A 22,729-nucleotide genomic window follows, 5' to 3' on the forward strand; every position below is an offset into this window, starting at 1 on the left:
TTCTACAAAGTGTGTGTGTCACTATCCTACAGGTTGGAAGATGCCGATGCGATATAAACAATGGCAAAAGCAAGTGAAAAATCATCATAAAAAAATAATTAAAAAGGGAAACTGTATCTGCCATCGTTGATTGCATGTCTGTGAAATGGACAGTTGAAACGATCATGTTCAACACATTTGCTGGAACAGCCCTGGAATCGAACCTGCAGGGACATTGGGGGCTGGTGCTGCAGGACTGGTGGAAATGCAAAGCCGGTTTCGCGGCCGGGTTCCGTGAAAGCACCGCGGTTCCAAGAATCTAGAACGGAACCAGTTCTAGAGTTCTAAAGTTGTTCTAGAGTTCTAAAGTTGTTTTGGTGGAAAAAGGGGCCAGTCTGAGGGGTCCCTGGACCCCCACTTTTGAAGAACCACTGCTCTAAAGTTTTGTCGGCCTCGGCTAAAGAAAAACAAAAGGCCTGTTTTGCAAGCAGACATCTCCCTGAAAAGGTACTTGTCCATGAAAAATATGGCCTTGTATTTATTATTATTATCATCATTAACGTCAACACAGATCAAAGACCCAAAAATCCACAACAGTCTCACAGAAACAGTATACAGGTATATGTACAGTCACATAAAACACAACTGGAGAAATAGAATAGAATCTTGTTTTTTTCTTTTAAATACTTCTAGTATCAGTGCAATCAGAGGTGGTATATTTCAGAATAAAGGTCCTATGATGGTATATTTCAGAATAGAGGTCCTATGATGGTCGACTGCAATGAGAAATAATCTGGCTCATGTAGTTGTTCAAGTAGAGTTTATTTATATGAGGTTTTCTGGGAACCTAAGGAAGGAAGGAGTACAATACTGTGGTTTCTCTTTATTCGTATATATGAGAAACATTTAAATCTAATGGAGAAATGCTGTTGCCGTTTTGCAATAAAACGTCATTTTATTGGTTCTATACGCTGCCTTGGTTTGAAATGAGTTGCCGTTTAAAGCGGCACTACGTAACTTTGTTTTAATGAGCAAAATGTAATTTTGTAAATACTTTAATACAATATAACTTTATACAATTGCGGTGGTTGTATTTGGTCTCCCTGCTCTTCTATTGAGACATTTAGATCATGTGTGTCTATAGGTGACACATGATGACCTTTGACACGATCCTTGTTTCTGGTTTGACAACGAATTTTGACCTGAAGGTCAAGATTCAATTTCTCCCCTGATCAAGCAGACAGGGCTCTATTAGCTCAATGGTAAAAATGTCAGCACTTGTGCAGGAGCCCACGGGTCCAAATCGGGGGTTAGAAGCACACTGGGCAAGACCTAGCCGGGTTGAGTGTCTAAACGGAAGTACCGGAATTTGGCGGAAGTAGGCTACCGCCCAAGGAAATGGCGTTGACGCTTTACAAATCAGTTTACATTCTCCGTGAATGAAACGAGATTTGGTCGAAAAAGATTGTGTCCGGGGGGAAATACGTACAACGGAAGTCCCGCCCCCCTATAGACACTCTCTGCATTAGGTCCCGCCCCCTATAGACACTCTCTGCATTAGGTCGTGACCAGCAGGCTTTTCTCTTCACAGATGAGTAAAGGCTGGGAACGAGGCTATAGGTTAGAAGAGGAAAGTTACATAGTGCAGCTTTTTTTTTTTCTAAGTTGAATACACAGAATGAATTTAAATATCTGTTTTTAATGCTTTGTATTTGTGCCGATCCCTCATGGGAAAGTCTTTGTTGTCGTTGTGTTGTTTTTAGTGAGCCATAACTCACCATATAGCTGTTGTTTTTAGTGAGCCATAACTCACCATATAGCTGTATAAGTAGGAAGGTTGTGTGTTTTTTTTCTAGGAGTAACCGCCCTGGCCGTAGCTCTGGCTCGGCGCTGCCCCCTCCTGGACATACTCCTCTGTTTTGTCCCAGTCCTGGACCCAGCCTCCGTTCAGCTGGGCCGTGGCGCCGTACGACGCTTTGCCGCCGCCCGCCGGGCCGGCCGTCATCATGGTGCCGTAGCCGCCGCCCTGCTGCGTGATGTCGCCCGTCTCCTCCGCCAGCTCGTCCTCGTCGATGAAGCCGCACTTCTCGTCGCTGGTCTCCTCGGGGTCGGCCCACGGCTGCTTCTCGCCCGACGCGAAGATCCCGTAGAAGATCACGCCGCCGTAATGCACCAAGGCGGCGATGAGGAAGACGTACTGCCACTCCTCTCGGGTCTGAGGAAGTAAAAGGTAGTGGGGGTGTTGAGAAGAGCAGCCAGACAGATATTTAAAGGTTTCATGACATCATGACATTGTTTTTTTTTTTAGGTTTTCTGACCTCAATAACACCCAAAACAAACTTTGAACATTCAGTGGATTTTCTGTGGTCTGGGGTTTTCTGAATAATTAGGCTCAGAAAAGTGCTGTGATTGGCCCGTGGACTTTGATATCACAGTCCATTAATCCCGCCCCCTCTCCTCCCCGCCCCTCCCCTTCTCCTTTGGGGCAAGATTGACAGGCAGAATTCCTCAACAGCGACACCCGCATTGCAGCTCAAAAGGCCTCAAAACACAGAGAGAAAAAAACCCTGCCATGGCTCACTGGAGTGGATTTTTCAGTTAAAACCTTTTATGCACGTTTGAAGAACCATGATAAAGACTTTTAATGTTTGGTAAACCAGCATGTCATGAAACCTTTAAATATATTTATATAATTATAAATAAAGTAAATTATCTATCTATCTATCTATCTATCTATCTCTCATATTAACCACTTCTAGTCTTAGTGTACTTTTTTCCATCTACACCAAATGTCTTTGCCAAAAATAGCATATCTACAAGCGTTGCGGCGCATCGTGAGCTTGTAGATCGGCGATTTTTGTCGAACATTCCCCCCAGAATAGGGAGGCTGGGGTTCCAGTGTTTAACACATCAGGTGCCAGCATTTTTTCATAACAACTTACGTTGGGTGCCAGCATTCTCCCCATTGACTGCGCTTTGCTGTTTAAAGCTCTAGACTCCACGAGGAGCAAATCCATGTAAAAAAAAACATCCATTCATGTTGCGCGATGACCCTGGCTACAGCCTGGAACGATAACATTTCACTCGCGAGTTACAATGGGGGGGGATCGCGCATCGCGCATGACCGGTTTTCCCCACCGGAAACAGATTCGGAGATATAGGTGTTTTAAAGAAGGAAATAGACAGGAAGTGGATGGGAGCCATGTTTTTGTTTTTCCGGTGATCTATCTGGCCTATCCTTCTCAAGATCACATTTGGTACTCCCAGAGCTGCTCTAGCCCCGCCCGTGTGGAGAAAAACGAAAAAAAACAAAAAGACATATTTCACGGTCTGGACCGTGTTCGGCACCGGACCGCTACTCTGCGCAAACACGGTTCAGACCGTGTTTGGCACCCGATGTGTTAATATGGAGTCTGTGGAGGCTGAGTGAATTCATGTTTAAGCATTTTCATTATTTAGTAAGAAGTAATCATTATATTTCATTTGATTATTTAGTGGTCATTATATCCTAGCTTGGAAACCAGACCAATCTGCCATTACAAAAAAATTAATTGCCCTTGGCAGATTTGGTCTGGCCCCGCTCAGTTGTGATTGGATTTCACTGCCTCCGAAGTAGTGAGGGACCAATCAGGGCACAGTATGCAAATATGGGGCGGGTTTATCACCAGAGGCTTTTTTTTATTTATTTGCCCCTCGTAAATGCAGGTTCCACACAGAGATTAAGAGACTAGAGACTAATATCTACACAGTGATAATAGTCTGGCCATGCCAGGCTAATTACGGTATATCCTGCATTATTATTCACACATGTAAGCGGTTCACTTTTCTCTTCATTACCATGAATATTGGTTTTCCCATTTCATGATGATGTCATACATTACACTCATGATTCATTGACATCATGACAGCCTGATCATATCAATACGTGAGTAAAGAAGACTTGCCTTGTTCTTTGTCATGGCTCCAACGATAAGAGGACAGACCATCCCCGACAGAGTTCCCACGCCGTTGGAGATTCCCATGAGGATGCTGGCGTAGCGCGGAGCGATGTCCAGGTGATTGACGTTGAATCCTACAAAAACACATTTTTGATATTTAGAATTATTGGGTATATTTTGTGGATCTGTACATGTATCAACACACAGAACCATTTCTTTGAAGCAGAGACAGAGAATCTGCAGAACCTGGAAGGTAAGCGGAACGCTCGCCCCAAAACGTACTCGCATCCAATTCTTCCGCGGACTGTTCGGCCCCCAGCGGTTCTTGTGTTATTGTATTTGTTTTACTGAGGATACGTTTAGGAATACCTTTAGGTTTAGGCATAGCTTTAATGAGATTACGTTTAGGAATAAGGTTAGGTTTAGACATAGCTTTAATGAGGTCACGTTTAGGAATAACGTTAGGTTTAGGCATAGCTTTAATGATATTACGTTTAGGAATAAACTTAGGTTTAGTCATATCTTTAATGAGATTACGTTTAGGAATACCTGGTGACGACCGTTCCGAGGTCGCCGGATTTGCCCCGGAGCGAGCGTGTTTTGGGGCGAGCGTTCCCGTATGCCTCTGTGTTATGTATTTTCCTGTGTGGTGTTTCCCTGTGTGTTTTCCCCCTCATTGGTGTGTTTGTGAATGAGTGGTGGCTGAGTGTGATTGGCTAACTACCAGGTGGAACTAGCTGGTGATTGGCTCCTGTAGACTACAAAGACGGATGTCTCCGGTTCCACAGATGTCTTCCTCCTAGCCAGCCTCAACACAACACCAGTCCTCTGTGTTTGCCTGTGGTTTTAGATGTGTCCGTGTGTTTTAACGTGGGTTAGTTTACAGCCTTTGGTATTGTAGGGGTGGGTGGCCTTTCTTTTGTTACGTTATCCATTTGTTTATGTGTCAAGTTAGGTAAGAACTGTGTATTTCTCTTTGGTCCAGGTAAGCATAGGATTTAGTTTCGAGTATGATTTTATGTGCAGGGGCCCACCCTGAGGTAGTTTACCCATGTTTTAAACTTTCCCACTGAGCCATAGTCGGCTATTAGACCTCCGTCTAAAACCGGGTTATAATTGGTCTAACAGTGAATGTTTTTAGCGGTCTAGGCTACGTTGATTAGCTGTTTTTTAAGCGTCTGTATATAGACGTCTATATCATAGACGTCATTTCAACGGCTATAATATAGACGGTCTATAAATAGACGCTTAAAAAACAGCAAATCAAAGTCTAGGCTAAGCCTAGACCACTAAAAAACTTTCACTGTTAGACCAATTATAACCCCGTTTTAGCCTAGCCCTTGAACGTATTTTAGACGTCTAATAGCCGGAAAAATGCTCAGTGGGTTGGTTAATAAACCACTGTATTTTGGACATTTAAACTGGTGTTGACTGGTTGTGTTAGGGGACTGGGAAGGAGGGAGTCCACCTGTTTGTTCCCCCAGGCCTGGGAGTAACTCTCTGGAAGACCTACCTGATATGGCGAAGCCACTGAAACCCACCGCCAGAACCAGGAAGGAGATGGCCACGCCTTTACTGTGCGAGTATCCAACCACCAGCAGGAAAGTCGCCTCCATTCCAAACCCTAACAACAAGAACAACAACACATAATGATTAAGTAACGGATCTGCCGTTTAGTTTACGTGCAACCAGTAGCCTGGTGGAGTCACGGTGACCTCTCACCTCCGCAGTTCATGATCTTGCGGACGTTGGTGGTGGACATGATGTTGTGCTGGCGGAGGTAGTCGGCCAGCTGGCCGCCCAACGGCACGATGATGGTCATCACCAGGTGAGGAAGAGCCGACACCATGCCAACCTGAGAACACACCCAACACATGCCAGCTGTTTAATAAACAGAAAATGCATTTTCAGGTCAGGATACCAATTTTATCCAATCAGGAGAAAGCACTCAACACAGGACACGTGATTAACAAGTGAAATTGGAAGTGATGACACAAAGAAATGAGCAGAACAACATTGGAACTAGAACACTATCAAATTGAAGCTGATAAATGGGTAGGCCTACTCTCTCCGGATTGGTTGCAAATGTGCAACCCATCTGAAAATGTATTTTCTGTTTATTAACTCCTTCTTTTTTTTTGCATTTTTTGCAATGGCCCACACTGCCAATGACGAAAATGACGGGGGGGGAAAAAAATATATATAGGCTGTATATATTTTATTCCTCTCAAAGGAACAAGGAGATAACGCTATCCAAAAAATTGCTGCTCCATTCACTTCAATGTTAAAAAATGAACGGAGGAAAAAATCAAATTCTTCCTGTGTTTTACCATGTATTTTTGAGTGAGACATGCTCTCTTCAAACATCAAACAACACATGACCTCGTTGACATTTGTTAAACCACACCTGAAAACCCTCAGGGATTAGCAACCATCGGGGGATCAATTATACTGGAGATAAATATTCTGTGACTACTTGAAAAGTAAGAAAATCGCAAAATCCTGGCCCTGGGCAAACACAGCCAGAAATAGGTCTGGCAGTGAAAGAGTTAAAGAGGTGGAGAGACATGGAGACCCCTGTTACTGAACAGACTTAGATTATAGTGCTATAGTGTGAGTACAGTTTGAGGGGCAAGCCCTAATTTTCAATGTATTCGAGGTTACAATAATAAACACAGTCCAAATCCATTACAGATTGACAAAGATTGTCAATGTGAGTACAATTACAAAATAAAATAACTTAAACAGTGAATAAAACATATCGACTAAAACATAATAAATACATTAAAACTGGTGCAATCACAGTTAAACGTGTTAAGGGCCATTACTCTGAACTGACCAAATGATGGCAAGGAGCATCTCAGAGAGAGAGAGAGAGAGAGAGAGAGAGAGAGAGAGAGAGAGAGAGAGAGAGAGACTATTTAAGGGTTTTCTATCTCTTTCCCTTTGCTGTCGCTCTACCTCTCTGTCCTCTCTCTCTTCACACATGATGCTACAAAACGATGGAGCAAACACACCAAAAAAAGAAAACAATTCCACCCACGGCTTTACACCTGTAAACCTGTGATGTGACAGATAAAACCATCCAGAACGTGATAACTGTGTAAGAAGCCATTCTCAAATCTGTGTGTGTGTGTGTGTGTGTGTGTGTGTGTGTGTGTGTGTGTGTGTGTGTGTGTGTGTGTGTGTGTGTGTGTGTGTGTGTGTGTGCGTGTGCGTGTGCGTGTGTGTGTGCGTGTGATGGAGCCTCTCTGACTGTAACATTACGGCTGACATATATCTCAAAGCAGCGGCAGCAGCAATCACCAGCTGTCAGAACCGCACCCTGAGCACCCTGAGCCTGAATTAAAGGTGTCAGAGCAACGTGATTCATTCCTAACACCCTTCTCTCTCTGGGTCAGAGGTCATCATACAGGATGGGACACCAGACACTGACGATCCACAAGGAAATGAAGGAATGTCTGGCACAATGCTTCTCAACACCGTTACCAGACATCTGCCCACATCTATTCCTCCTCTTTCTCACCAGTGGTGTAAAGTAACTAAGTACATTTACTCAAGTACAGTAGAACATTTTCATAACTCCATCCAACCAAAAAAATAAAAATAAATAAATAAGTCTCGCTAGACGAGATTGAAATCTCGAGATTTCAATCTCGTCTAGCGGGAAGTCCAAAAAAACAACAAAAAAAAAGCTATTAAAATACGCGATCTAACGCAAGGCCTATCCGCGCACGTTTTAAGCTGTGGCGGACCTGGGATGGAGTTATGAAAATGTTCTACTGTACCATTCATCCTAAGATATCATAACATCATAGAAAAGGTAAGAAAACCTTATTCCAAAATTCTCCTTTAAGTACAATTTTGAGGTATTTTTTTCTTTACTGGATTATTTCCAATTTTCAGTACTTTTACTTCTACTCCACATCTCAGAGGCAAATATTCTACTTTTACTCCACTACAATTATTTGAAAACTTTAGTTACTAGTTACTTTGTAGATTTTAATTATTATTATAAAAACTAATACATTAACCACTTCAGCCCTATATACATTTCGGCCATTTGAAAATAGCCGATCTGCAAGCTCACAATGCCCCCCTGTTCTCTCAGGCTTGTGGCCAATAGTTGTAACATGATGAACATGATTGGAACATCACCCATGGCTGTGTTTAAGTGTGACTGATTGGCTGAAACGTTGGACCCTGATGAAGACCTTCTAGGTCGATACGCGTTGGTCATACATTGTTGCCTTGCTCAAAATAAATCTATGTTTGTTCATCAAAGACGGAGAGCCTTGGATTTATTTTCATTTTCATCACATGCAGATTTAAGTCTGCATGTCCATTTGGGGGTTAAGCAGTGCTTCTTGGAAAACTTTTTTGGTCGTCTGGCAAATATAGTTTGTTGTTTTGTTGGTTGTTTGTTTGTTGTTCATTGTTTTCGATTTAAAGCGTCCTTGGGTTCATGAAAGGCGCTATATATATATTCAAGCTATTGTTACTTTATTATTATTAGACGTTACAGACCCGAAAGGGTTGTTTAGATGAATGTATCTATTTTTTCTCTTGTTTCGCTATATTTTAATCTGATATTCAGTTTTTGCTATGTATATATATATTTTTTTTTAAAAGATTTATTTTTGGGCATTTATGCCTTGATTGACAGGAGAGTAGGCTGACAGGAAATGGGGAGAGAGATGGGGAGTGACACGCAGCAAAGACCGTCGGGATCGGGATTCGAACCCACGACACTTTGTCAGGCTAAACTGAGCCTAGGTGCCTGGACCGCTACGCCAGCGGTCCAGGTCAGTATTTGCTATATTTTAATCTGATATATTTTAATCTGATATATTTTAAGTGTTTTTCTTTATTATTTCGAAAGCGGAAACAAATAATCTGTTTTTATTAACATAATTATTGGAAACAAACAAACTAAACTAAAACAAGAAGTGTACAAATGGAACCAAATGGAATTTGGTTCCATTTGAGAGTTAAATAAACACAGTGGATTTTACAGTGTAGACTGGGGTCTCAGAGATTTAAAAGATGGTATGAAGTGGGGGTCCAACCATGGCCTAATGCATGTCCAACTGGGGGTCCTGTGATGGGTCTGTTTTTACCTCGCTGATGGTTTTTATTACAGATTGTTTTTACCGTGCTGCTGATGTCAAAGCCCAACACCCTGTGCCTTTATTAAAGGCATTATTAAAGGTATTAAAAGTATTATTAAATGTATTAAAGGTATTATTAAAGGTGTTAAAGGTATTATTAAATGTGTTAAAGGTATTATTAAAGGTGTTAAAGGTATTATTAAAGGTGTCAAAGCAACATGATTCATTCTTCACACTCTTTTCTCTGGGTCAGAGATCATACAGGAATGTATTTTGCGTGGATGGATCCAGACACTGACGATCGACAAGAGAATGAATCCCGACCGAGGCACTGGGAGAAGGAATGTCTCTAGCAGACACTGAGACGGATGTGTTTATACCTACAGTAGCTGATTGTTTTTTATCAGTGACTGTTCTTACCTTGCTGATCTCAAAGCCGAACACCTCTTCGAAGTAGGCCGGCTGGCTGATGAGCAGCAGGTAGAAGGTCCAACTCCGGCAGAAGTTGGCCACGATGATTGCATAGACGGGCATGGAGGTGAAGAACTTTCTCCAGGGGGTTCCGAATTTCTGCCGGACAAACCCAACACAAACAAACGGTCAAAACAACAAGGCTCTTCACACAGCAGGACAGGAAGTATAAACCTGATAAGGAAGTGTGAGCGCTCACCTCCATGGCGCTCATCAGCGCGGCCGTCTCCCCGATGCTTTGCTCGATGTACTGCCGCTCTTCGTCGGTGATGGTGGGATGCTCCGCCGGGCTCTCGTAGGACACCAGGATCCAGAACATGTACCAGACCACCCCGAAGCTTCCTGCGTACGGTATGCCACCAAGGACGAGGTCATTAAAACCCTAGAGTCTCTATTCTGGGCATGACATGATGGGCGAACACTCGAAAACCAGCTGATGGCCTCACACGAAGACAAGCGGTCCTCAGCCAATCACAGCGAACGGGGGGAGGGGGGTTCATAGGACTACTGGTTTGGGAACAGCTCACACACAAAAGAAACCAAGGAATATAGTGTATATTATAAGAGGCGACGGTACACTTTCTTCCTCCGTACTGGGACAATGTTTGATGGAATGCATTTTTACGTGACGATTTTTGCTAATTGCGCCGTATGAGCGGTCGGGTTCTTATGCAACATACCAGTGCGCGCAAGCCTGCGTGATGTCAGTGTGTCCTGGTATAATAAGAGGTCTATTTGTCCTCCTCATGTTCAGTAAGATGGATTTATACATTTACATTCTCTGGCTGATCTTGTCAGTAAGCGACAGCGTTGTATGACGCAGTGTTGATTTTGTCGACTAAAACTATGATGAAAAATGCTCGTCGACTACCTTTTTTCACCGACGAAAACTAAATAAAAACTAAGCTATGATGACTAAATATATTAAATATTTCGTCAAACAAATAAAAACTAGACTAAAATGTTAAGGAGGGACTAGTGGAGAAGAGATCCAGTAGAACTAAGACTAATGGAGGAGAGATCCAGTAGAACTAAAAGACAGGTCATTTTATGTTTGGTTGCGCTCGGGTGTTGCACTCTGAAAATAGACGATCTACAAGCTCACAACGCGTCGCGCTGCGACGCGTTGTGAGCTTGTAGATCGTCTATTTTCAGCATGCAACCAAGTGTAAAATCAGCCATTACGACGCCATCAAGGTACCGCCAAAATACATTTTAGTCGACTAAATCAACTGTAGATTTAGTCAACTATAATCTTATGATATTTAGTCGACTAAAACTAGACAAAAACTAAAGCATTTCAGATGACTAAAATATGACTAAAACTAAATCAAGATTTGCTATCAAAATCAACACTTATGAAGGAGTATAAATGAAGCCGTACTCACCATACAGGTAGAAGACGCAGGGCCAGCCGCTGTACTGGACCAGGATCCCAGCCAGAGGCATGGCGATCACCGCTCCGGCGTAGGAACCTACAAAACACAGGACCTTATGTCAACTCTAGGGACGTGACGATGGGAAAGGAACACGTCACCATTATCGTGGCAAATAAATAAAATACGCATACAACTTAAAATGGCACTTTTGTTTAACCACTTCAGCATCCCTTTCTCTGAGGGGAACGTTCGCGAAAAAATTGCAGATCTACAAGCTCGAGCTGTAGATCTGCAATATTTGGCAAATCGATTTGTATAGAGTGAAATAAGAGCGGACCAAATGCGCTCTTTACAGGTCTGTTTTTTATCAAGTAAAGAGCATCGCAGTTCCCGCCCACTTCCTGGTTTTTCCTGGTGCCGGAAGGAAAAACTCAATGCATTTTTCCCATTGACATTTCCAAAAATATTTATATCAATTAATTTAAGCCTAGAATCAAGCCATCCAGGGTCCTGGTGAATCATGACCATAAAACGTTTTTTTCTGGGATTTTATTTTATTTTATATTTAATTATATGATAGACTATATTTAATAAATACCCTTTGTTTTGCCGTTTTCAAAAAAAAATAATCACAGAATCAAACGTTTTATGGTCATGATTCACCAGGACCCTGGATGGCTTGATTCTAGGCTTAAATTAATTGATATAAATATTTTTGGAAATGTCAATGGGAAAAATGCATTGAGTTTTTTGCGGTGGAACCCGGAAGGGGCGGGAACTGCGATGCTCTATAGAGGGTGGGTTGAGTGCCTCTTCACACAGGATGTCTGGAAGTTGGAACGCTAGAATCCTGTACCCAGATATTCTTTAACCACTTCCACCATGCCTAAATATCTTCATCCATTTGTCTCCTCAGCGGGTTGTTCTTTGTCGACTAATTCTCTAATAGAGTTATAATATATCAGAGTGCAATACAACCGATAGGGTCGCGTAGTTGAAAGCATATGAAGGACATTTTGAGAAAATGGCCACCGATCGGATTAAAATGCTTTTCATTGAACAATACGGAAGATATGGGTACTTAGACCTGGACGTTTTAACTTGTTACATCCGTGGCAGTGGGGCCAGCACTTTATATTTGAAATCTGAACTTTTATGTACGGGTTGTAAATGGAGAAATGTCCAAAACCAGGAACAAGTTGCACCATGACGCTTGTGACAGACGAGCCTCATGTGAACCATGGCTAGTTGGCAACAACCCACAGCAGCTTTCAGCGTGGTACAGTGACATAACCAATAATATGGGCAGAGGGACTGTCATACAGTTATGTTTCTGTTCTCCTGTGTTTCTCTCCTCAGTGGTATCTGAAAATGTACTGAAGCTGATTATAAGTATTACATCTAAGATGTTTACTAGCGTCTTGTTCGTCCCGGCTATGGGATCTCTCTGTGTGCCATCTGATCTGCGGTCCCAAAACTAAGTGTAACTCATTTAGGTTTAAGTGGTTAATTGCAAACCCCATGTTTGTCGTGGTGTAACACAACACTAGGAAGAGTGTTTAGTGTTGTTTATGTATTTACCACAGAAGGAGATGGTTGCCAGGCGACTCCTCTCTAGAGGCGGGGCCCACTTACTCCAGATCCCATGGCAGGCAGGGTAGGTCACGCCCTGGTGGTGACATGAAGCATTACAGTACATTACATTATACACTTTACAATGTAGGCATTCACATTACATTACAGTATATCAGTGATGGCATTTAGCACACACTCTTAGAGAGAGAGACTGATGCTGCGTTCACACACTGGACAAAAGATTCACTGCATATTACAGCTTTGTATCTTTAGCTGCAGGTTGAAACCAGCTCAACCATTGTAGCTGTTGAGCTTGTAGAACTGCTATTTTCAAATGGCCGAAATGCATATAGGGCTGAAGTGGTTAATGTATGTGTTGTAATAATAATCAAAATCTACAAAGTAACTAAAGTATACAAATAATTGTAGTGGAGTAAAAGTACACTATTTTCCTCTGAGATGTAGTGGAGTAGAAGTAAAAGTATTGAAAATGGGAAATACTCCAGTGAAGTAAAAAAAAAGAAATCCTCAAAAGGGTACTTAAGTACTGTACTTGAGTAAATGTTCACTTTTCCCACATTCACACACCAATGGTGGCAAGCTAGCGCCGACCGACTCATAGACCATATTCACACGGCGGCCATTTTGGAATTTAACATTGAAAGTGCCACCCCGTTGCCGTGGCACTTCATCGACGTGGCCGCCGAGTGAATATGGTCTATTGGAGGCAATTAGGGGTTCAGTGTCTTGCCCAAGGACACTTCGACACTAACTCTGGGGGAGCCCGGGATCGAACTGGGAACCGGTCACTCTACCCCTGAGCCACTGCCACATAGTTACTTTACACCACTGTACAGCGCATCGTCATTATGACACACACACACACACACCTGTGCATGTGTGTGTGTGTGTGTGTGTGTGTGTGTGTGTGTGTGCGTGCGTGCGTGCGTGCGTGCGTGCGTGCGTGCGTGCGTGCGTGCGTGCGTGTGTGTATGTGTGTGTGCGTGTGTGTGCGTGCATGTGTGTGTGGCCTCCAAATGAGATTTGTCGTGCATATGTGTGTGTGTACACACATATGCAGGACAAATCTCATTTGTAGACGGAGCGCGGTGCGGTGCGTTAGAGAGACAGAGCGCGGTGCGGTGCGTTAGAGAGCGTTAGAGAGAGCTGACCTTTCAGATCCTCACTAATGTGTCAGAGAGGTGAGTCAGTGAGGATTCCAGCTGACTCTCCACTTCACCAAAACCCACCAATCGCCTCCATTAAATCTTCATTAGTCTCTAAGTGGCACACAATCAACTATTGATAGACACTAATAGCTGCGGTCCTCGTGTGCTGCGGGGAGGGGAGGGGCAGAGACACCCTGAAATGCTAATGTGGGATTTCGTCGTCGCTATCGGGCAGAAAGCTTGTATCTCCAGGTTTCAACGTATGTGTTTTTCATAAAGTAAAAGCAACCATTTGAGGACTATATGGTTGAACTCGACACGTGTGACGTGTCAATACTCTGCACCTTAATGTTCATGTACATGTAGGCAGTGATGGAAAAAATACTCAATGTTTTTACTTAAGTAAAAGTATCAATACTGCAATGTAGAAACACTCAGTTCCAAGTGAAAGTCCGGAATTCAGAATGTACCCTACTTGAGTAAAAGTATAAAAGTATTGGCATCAAAATGTACTTCAAGTACCAAAAGTAAAATTACTCATTATGCAGAATTCAATTTCTCAATTGTATAAAAATATTTTGAAAATAGCCGATCTACAACGCATTGTGAGCTTGTAGATCGGCTATTTTCAAATGGTCGAAATGTATATAGGGCTGAAGTGGGTATGTTTTGTAATAATAATCTAAATCTACAAAGTAACTAGCAACTAAAGTTTTCAGTCTGTAGTGGAGTAAAAGTTTTTTTTTTAAATATTTGCCTCTGAGATGTAATGGAGTAGAAGTTAAAGTATTGGAAATTGGAAATACTCAAGTAAAGTACAAAAACCTCAACATTGTACTTAATGTACTTAGTTACTTTCCACCACTGCATGTACGCTACTGATACTGTTCTTGCTCTAACGTCTAGAAACAGACACCAGCTGCTTCGCTCATGCACCTTATTTCGAAATCTCATTTAGCCTACATAAATGTTTCTGGATGGATATGCTATGTGTAATATATGTAGATAGGTTGCCCCCCCCACCCTCTCTCTCTCTCTCTCTTCTTTCTCTCCTCTGGAACCAATCCAAAGTGATGGAGCTTGTTTCACCCACCGTTCTACATGTGAACCTGTTATGTGACAATAAAGATGATTCTAATAAATTAATGAATGCCTATAATGATTACTTCTTTTTGCTAATTCTGACAATTTTGAAAGTGAAAGTGGTTAAGTCAGTGTGTCTGTGGATTTTGTCAATATTTTAACCAGAGAAAAGCCTTAACAAGAAGGAGCTTGTGACTAAATACTAACAAGTCTTTTTTTCCCCATTTCCTGAAAGATTGACTGGTTTTGGACATACAAGGTTTCTACCTGACAGAGCGACTATTTTGTTGTAATAATAAGTAAGTGGGCAGCAGACATGCACGCACGCACACAGTGTGTGACACAGTCAGACAGACAGACAGACAGACAGACAGACAGACAGACAGACAGACAGACAGACACACACACGCGTCTCTCCATGGCCATGAGCTTCTCTATTGAAACGGCACAGCGTTCAGTTTAAACAGAACGAACAATGGAGGCTGACCTTCAGTCTGTTAATGGCCTCCGTCTGAATGGAAGCCCATATTGTCCTGTTCTCATTGAGCAGAGGATCATCAAGTGCTTTTCCTTCTATTATTATATGTTGGAGCTGTTTATCCAACAGGCTTTAGAGAACCAAACCATGTGGATTTGAGCCCCTTCTGTTCAGGGCTTCAAATATCATCAAATATATGTATGCTCCTATTTCTCCTATAAGTGGTTCTTTACAAGAATCCTGTACCGAAAATAATAATGAATGATATGTGTCTCCAAAATACAATGTCCATTAAGCCATTCAATCCGGGAACGCATCAGTGTCATTTTTTAGATTTCTTTGGCTATTCAAAAATAGCAGATCTACAAGCTCATAGCGCGGCACAGAGTGCTTTTTTTTGCAAATCTTTACAAAATGTCTTCTAAATCCTATCATTTTTTTTTTTTTTTAAACATATGTTGTTATATCAGAGGTTCTCAAACGTTTTCATGTCAAGGACACCTAAAATGATATGTATTTGGCTGCCGATTCCCATCAAAATATGTTGTTCCGGCGACCCCCCCCCATGCAGAAGCAAAGATACGAGCTACGAGCTTGTAGATCTGCTATTTTCGAATAGCCCAAAGTATAAAATAATGGTTTTAGCTCAAATCTAAAATGACACAGATGCGTTCCCGGATTGAATGGGTTAAAAGATGTAAATCAAGGTTTCTTTCAAAACAGGTCTGAAAAAATCATCTATCGGGACTGGAGACCAAAAATGTAGTTTCCCACAGAAAGGATGAGGTGTCTTTCACCTTGTTATCCTCTGTACACGATAGGACCACAACGGAAACCAGTCCTCTGTACCAAAGAGCTGTTTATATTTCCTGACTGATAAAGTATTCAATCAATCAATCAATCAATCAATCAATCAATCAATCAATCAATCAATCAATCAATCAATCAATCAATCAATCAATCAATCAATCAGTCCATGGACATAATATTCTGCATATATAGGATGTATGTAAACTATCCGCTAAATGTTGATTTGACCATCACTCCATCATTAGATCACATGTATAATGTATATATATAATATTCTTCTAAACATTGTTTTACTCAAATCTTTGTTTCTGAGGGTCCCTGGAACAAAATATTTTCAGATGACCAAATGCATATCATTTTGGGGGTCCTTGACATGAAAACGTTGGAGCAACACTGATATAGCAACATTTCAGAAAACTGTTAGGATTTAGAACATCAGATGTTAATGGGTTAATGAATTCATTAATGAATTTAGGCTCCTACAGAAATCCATTTCTGTAGGGGGGAGAGAGAGAGAGAGAGAGAGAGAGAGAGAGAGAGAGAGAGAGAGAGAGAGAGAGAGAGAGAGAGAGACAGGCAGAGTATAATGAATATAAATGGACGTTCTTTGTACCTCGACGAGACCTTGTAGGATCCTGACAAAGATGACACATCCATAGTGCGTCCTGGCTGCTGACGGGATGAACATGTTGAAGATGGAGGTGAGGAAGATGGCCGCTCCGAACACCCTGGAGTCAGACACAAAAGATATAGAGATACAGTGATGTTATTATTATTATAGAAAACAAACAATGTTCACATAATAAATCTCATCGTTATCATCAACAATGTTGTCATCAACATCACCACCACCAACATAAAACATATGTACTATAAGTATAATTGAAATATAGCTATTGATTGACTGAATACTTTATTAAAGGGATAGTTCACCCAATCCTATGGATTAGTCACCCCATGGAGACTTGAATTCATGGATATTTCTTTTGTTTTTGTCTCATTCCTAAGCCAATAATTTGACGACCAGCGGACCGGTAGGCAGCGGTTCCGGTAGGAGACACAAAGGAGACTCTTTGCGTCTTCTACCGGAACCGCTGCTGGTCATCACATTATTGTCTTAGGAATGAGACAAAAACAAAAACATATCCATGAATTCAAGTCTCCATGGGGTGACTAATCCATAGGGAAAAAAGTCATTTTGGGGGTGAACTATCCCTTTAACAGTTTGCAAATAGTACAGTGGTACGATATGCAATGATGCTAAAAGGATATCCATTGTGGTCCTGTGTGTTCAATTCATCAAGACATTTAAAGACATACAATAATACACTAGTCAACACTAGTAGCAATAAACTATTTTATATGAAACAATGAATGCCAGAAATATAGGGCATAGGGCCAGGGTATAATATGTTCATTATGATTCATATATTCATGTCTATGTTGCTCAGATTGACTTATTGGACAAACAGCATTTATAGTCTATATTGTTTTCTGCTCTGACCACTGGTTGTCAGCTGTTAATAAAATAAGCTAAAGGGGGTTCTATGACATTATATTAGTACATAGCATATGGTTCATGTTCTACACAGGCCTATAGCTGTGGTGTGGTATTGGTGTGGTATAGTGTGGTATTGGTGTGGTTGCCATGCCTCCGGATCTAAAGGATTAGACATGCTATGTCTCTGGGGAGCTCATTAACACGAGGCCCGGGCTCCCTGAGGAGTTCAGTCTAACCTCCACATCTATCACATCATATGGGTCAGCCAGCCTCTCAAACCATACAGGTCCCACTCACACACTCACAAACAGAACTCACTTATTATGGCAACCCCCAAAAATATCACTTATAGCCTGGCATTCATTCTGGTTTAAGCTCTATTTATAGTAGCCTATACAACCTTTCCCAGAAAAGCTTTTTTGACAAAGAAATAGCTTTTTTGGCAAGCAACACGGTTGTGCTATGCAGTAAAAAAAACAGGCTTTATTCTAGTAAATGCATACAGTAGAAGCTAAATGTAGAAATGCATTCAGTAGAAGCTAAATGTAGAAATGCATTCAGTAGAAGCTAAATGTAGAAATGCATTCAGTAGAAGCTAAATGTAGAAATCCATGCAGTAGAAACTAAATGTAGAAATGTATACAGTAGACGCTAAATGTAAAAATGCAGAGACAGTAGAAGCTAAATGTAGAAATGCAGAGACAGTAGCCACTAAATGTAGAAATGCATACAGTAGAAGCTAAATGTAGAAATGCAGAGACAGTAGATGCTAAATGTAGAAATGCATACAGTAGAAGCTAAATGTAGAAATGCATACAGTAGAAGCTAAATGTAGAAATGCATACAGTAGAAGCTAAATGTAGAAATGCATTCAGTAGAAGCTAAATGTAGAAATCCATGCAGTAGAAACTAAATGTAGAAATGTATACAGTAGACGCTAAATGTAAAAATGCAGAGTAGAAGCTAAATGTAGAAATGCAGAGACAGTAGCCACTAAATGTAGAAATGCATACAGTAGAAGCTAAATGTAGAAATGCAGAGACAGTAGATGCTAAATGTAGAAATGTATACAATAGAAGCTAAATGTAAGTAATGCAGAGACAGAAGAAGCTACATTTAGAAATGCATACAGTAGAAGCTAAATGTAGAAATGCATACAGTAGAAGCTAAATGTAGAAATGCATACAGTAGAAGCTAAATGTAGAAATTGAGAGACAGAAGCTAAATTTAGAAATGCATACAGTAGAAGCTAAATTTAGAAATGCATTCAGTAGAAGCTAAATGTAGAAATGCATTCAGTAGAAGCTGAATGTAGAAATGCATGCAGTTGAAGCTAAATGTAGAAATGCAGAGACAGAACACGCTAAATGTAGAAATGCATGCAGTTGAAGCTAAATGTAGAAATGCAGAGACAGAAGATGCTAAATGTAGAAATGCATGCAGTTGAAGCTAAATGTAGAAATGCAGAGACAGAAGAAGCTAAATGTAGAAATGCATGCAGTAGAAGCTAAATGTAGAAATGCATGCAGTAGAAGCTAACTGTAGAAATGCATGCAGTAGAAGCTAAATGTAGAAATGCAGAGACAGAAGATGCTAAATGTAGAAATGCAGAGACAGAAGAAGCTAAATGTAGAAATGCATGCAGTAGAAGCTAAATGTAGAAATGCATGCAGTAGAAGCTAAATGTAGAAATGCATGCAGTAGAAGCTAAATGTAGAATTGGATGCGGTAGAAGCTGAATCACCTGTTAGCTGCCAGTCGTGATGAAATATATCCTCCTGGGATCTGAGTGACGATGTAACCCCAGAAGAAGGAGCCATGAATCATCCCCACTGTCTCCGGGTCCCAGTTAAACTGGGCTTTCTTTTAGAACAGAAAACAGAAAGGACACATCATTAACTCACGTTGTATATATTTATTTATAACTTCTATAGCTATTAATGGCCATAGCTAAGTAAAACATGATTTGGGTTATTGTATCGACATTTTAAACTTAAAATGTCCTCCTTTTAAACGGCCATGCAGTAGAAATTTTTATATGAATAATACATTTAAATTCGATGGATGCAAGGTGTCCTGTTGGTACGTTTGTATGACAACTTGTTCTATTTCTATTTACATATTTGGTGGTTTCAAGCCTTTTCATGTCACGGTCCCCCCCCCTCCTTCCATTTGGCCATGGACCCCCACCCATTTCTAATGAGTCTTATAGGACCCTTATAAATGTCATACTTGTTCATGAGGAAAACTTTGCCCCCCCCCTCAAACTCAAGGAACCCTGGGGGTCCCTGGACTCCCCCTTTGAAAAGCAAAACACGTTGTGAGCTTGTAGATCAGCTTTTTTTTAAAGAGCCATGTGTATATAAAATATATAGGGTTACAACGCTTAAACCAAATAACCAATTTCGCTGGGGACCCCCTGGAACCCCCGTCAAGGACGCCTGGGGGTCCCCGGACCGCACTTTGAGAACCACATGGGGTGCTGTTATTAATTTGATTTGATTTGATTTGATCGATTAGAATTTCACCTCTTTGACGATGATCTTTCTTGGTGGATTTTTGTTGACAATGATTTGATTTGATTTAATTTTATTTAATGTTATTTCATTTTTCATTTGATTTCATTTTTCATTTGATTTTCACCCTTTTGATGATGATCTTGCCATTCTGGTGGATGTGGTGCTGTTATTGACTATGATTTCATTGTATTTCATTAGATTGCATTAGATTTCATTAGATTTCATTAGATTTCATGTAATCTCACCTCTTTGATGATGATCTTGCCGTTCTCGTGCACGGTGTGGTTGTTGACCATGCTGACGATGGCCACGCCCAGGTTGCACCTGATGCCAAACGAGATGCAGAAGCCCATCCCGCTGAGCATCGCGATGATGTACCTGCGCGGGAGGCCGAAGCACGAGCAGTCGATCAGCGGGGCTTTCCTCTGCCCCTGGCCGGCCAGGGGTCTGCCATCCTCGGTCAACTCGATCCCCTCTCCTCCTCCCTCCACACCCGCACCACCGGTCGGCTGGCGTTTCTCCAACCGCCTGCAAAGAGGAAAAGAGTCTTTGTTTAACCCTTTTACACTTCAAAGACCCCCCCTTAACTCTGACAGTATACAAATGGAACCAAATTGTGTACTGTCAGAGTTACAGACCTGTAAGGGTCCATTTATAACCCCATCAAGGACCTCTGAGAGTCCATGAACCTCACTTTGAGAACCACTGGTTAGTAAAATCCTCAGTGTTAATTTAACACAGAGAGTGTGTAAAAAAAAAAAAAAACCAAATGGACCCGACCGCAATTAATGGTCAATTTGGTTCCATTGTGTATATAGGTGTTACATTAACACACATGCTGGGTCTATTTGGGTCCATTTGGTTCCCATGTGTAGTCTATAATATAACCTCTAGGCTTATGTGTTAAATTAACACCATACAACACCATACAAAGCAAGTCTATAGGCTAAACTAACCAAGTGTTTTTTTTTAGATCATAGAGGGGGGAGGGGGGGGGTTGGACAGGGAAACCCACAGAGACATGAAGCGACCATTTCGTTGAAATAAATCCCCCCAAAAAGACCTAAAAAGGATAAAAGTCCAGATAATGTCCTAATATGTTCATCTCACACAGACTTCTAGAGACACACGTGGGTCTCAATGGATTTATCATTTTAATGACACGCTGTGTGTCTATCTATTCATGAATGCTGGATCATTTCATTTTAAAGCTGTTATAATATATATTTCGTTCCGTTGTATAGTTTTCTTTCTGTAAAGAGGAGAGAGTCGCTGACTAATGCAAACTAAATGACCTTCAAACCGCATTGCAGCATTTATTTCTGTGCTGGTTACGTTTTTTTTTTCTGTAGGTGTTTTTTTTTTTCATTGTCTTTCAGAAAGAAGGTCTTGTTCGTGATGTTTTGTCTTGGTTTTTATTTATTAATTGAGTCATAACCGTTTGGAGAATGTGTTGTTAAATAGATCATAGTAACACAGGCCTCAGCCAAAGGCCTCCAGCATCAAACCAACACCATCTATTCCCTCTTTCGTTTTTTTACAGCCTATTTTTTACATCGAAGACCGTAACGCTATTTTAACTCCGACAACAAAGACAGATTTATAATTTCAAGCTCGCAAAAATGTCTCTTGAAATAATGTTCGTTTCTTTCATTCATTTATTTGTGTCAGATGAATTATGAATTTGTAATTATTTGTAGCCCCTTTTGCAACGGGGTATTTTTCTTTGATCTTCCAGTTATAATACATTCAAAATAACAACCTAATCTAATAAAAAAAACTATTGAAATCTGGATAAATATGATTAGTATTAAACGCTGCTACATCATGAAACTGACGTTTTTCTTCATTTTTTGGGGGGTTTAGTTCTATAATAACGATCAGTTATTTTTATAATTATTATCAATGGCATTCTCCATTCTCCAGTCAAAGCCTGTAGTAAACAGTGTAGTAGAAATCTGATATCAAACATAGATATCGATCATAAAATGTATTTTTATCCACAACGTAACAGATATCATATCATATCCCCCCCGACCCTCCCGTGTCACGACTCATTCTGTAGCATTAATTATTAAAGAAAACACCCCCAGCTGCGGGTGGAGGAACCATATCCTCCTGGGAAATATCTCATCCTTAAATATTCTTCTACCCGCATGTCATTTATTCTCTCTCTCTCTCTCTCTCTCTCTCTCTCTCTCGCTCCAGCATTCTGTCTGTAATTCATTTAAGATGAAATGTGATTTTCCATGATTGGTTTCAGAGGAATTATATGGAATAAACACGTAGCTCCAGACAGGTGTTATATATATCGTATCTCTAGGCCTATCACTCGTTTGTTAATAATTCCTCTCATTATGAACGTATTATTAAATCTCTACAATAAGCATCAACAGAACATATTAATTATTATCATCATAATGTCATCATCATGTTACCTGTGCAGCTTCCCCAGGGCCTTCCCTGCGAGATTCTTTAATCCCTCCTTGGTCGGAGGAAACGCTCCTTTCTCCTTTCCGGGATCCATCATTCAAATGATTATTATTATTATTATTATTATTATTATGATGATACTAATTCTAGGATAATATGATCATAAATGGAGGAGCGACGTTAAGGAGCATTATTGTTCGGGTATTTAATCCAGAATGAAGGTGCGTTGTTGTTCTCTCCGTGCAGGAAGAAGAAAAAAGGAATCCGTCCTCAGATCGAGCAG

The 22,729-nt window shown here is 41.0% G+C and overlaps 1 protein-coding gene across 1 annotated transcript; it reads right to left on the reverse strand.

The window, feature by feature from the left end:
* Window positions 1–1,800: 1,800 nt before the first annotated feature.
* Window positions 1,801–22,540, reverse strand: LOC308091665 (vesicular glutamate transporter 2.2-like; the record flags this gene model as incomplete). The annotated part of the gene is made up of 12 exons (XM_080437327.1): window positions 1,801–2,194; window positions 3,924–4,051; window positions 5,431–5,541; window positions 5,640–5,772; window positions 9,449–9,598; window positions 9,699–9,841; window positions 10,888–10,974; window positions 12,460–12,547; window positions 16,607–16,721; window positions 19,239–19,357; window positions 20,259–20,541; window positions 22,452–22,540. 12 exons carry the CDS (start codon window positions 22,538–22,540, stop codon window positions 1,832–1,834), a joined length of 1,809 nt encoding a protein of 602 aa, XP_080293453.1. The 3' UTR covers window positions 1,801–1,831.
* Between the last annotated feature and the right edge of the window lie 189 nt (window positions 22,541–22,729).

This window comes from Gymnoscopelus braueri, assembly GCF_963280865.1.
Source record: "Gymnoscopelus braueri genome assembly, chromosome: 9".
NCBI lineage: Eukaryota > Metazoa > Chordata > Actinopteri > Myctophiformes > Myctophidae > Gymnoscopelus > Gymnoscopelus braueri.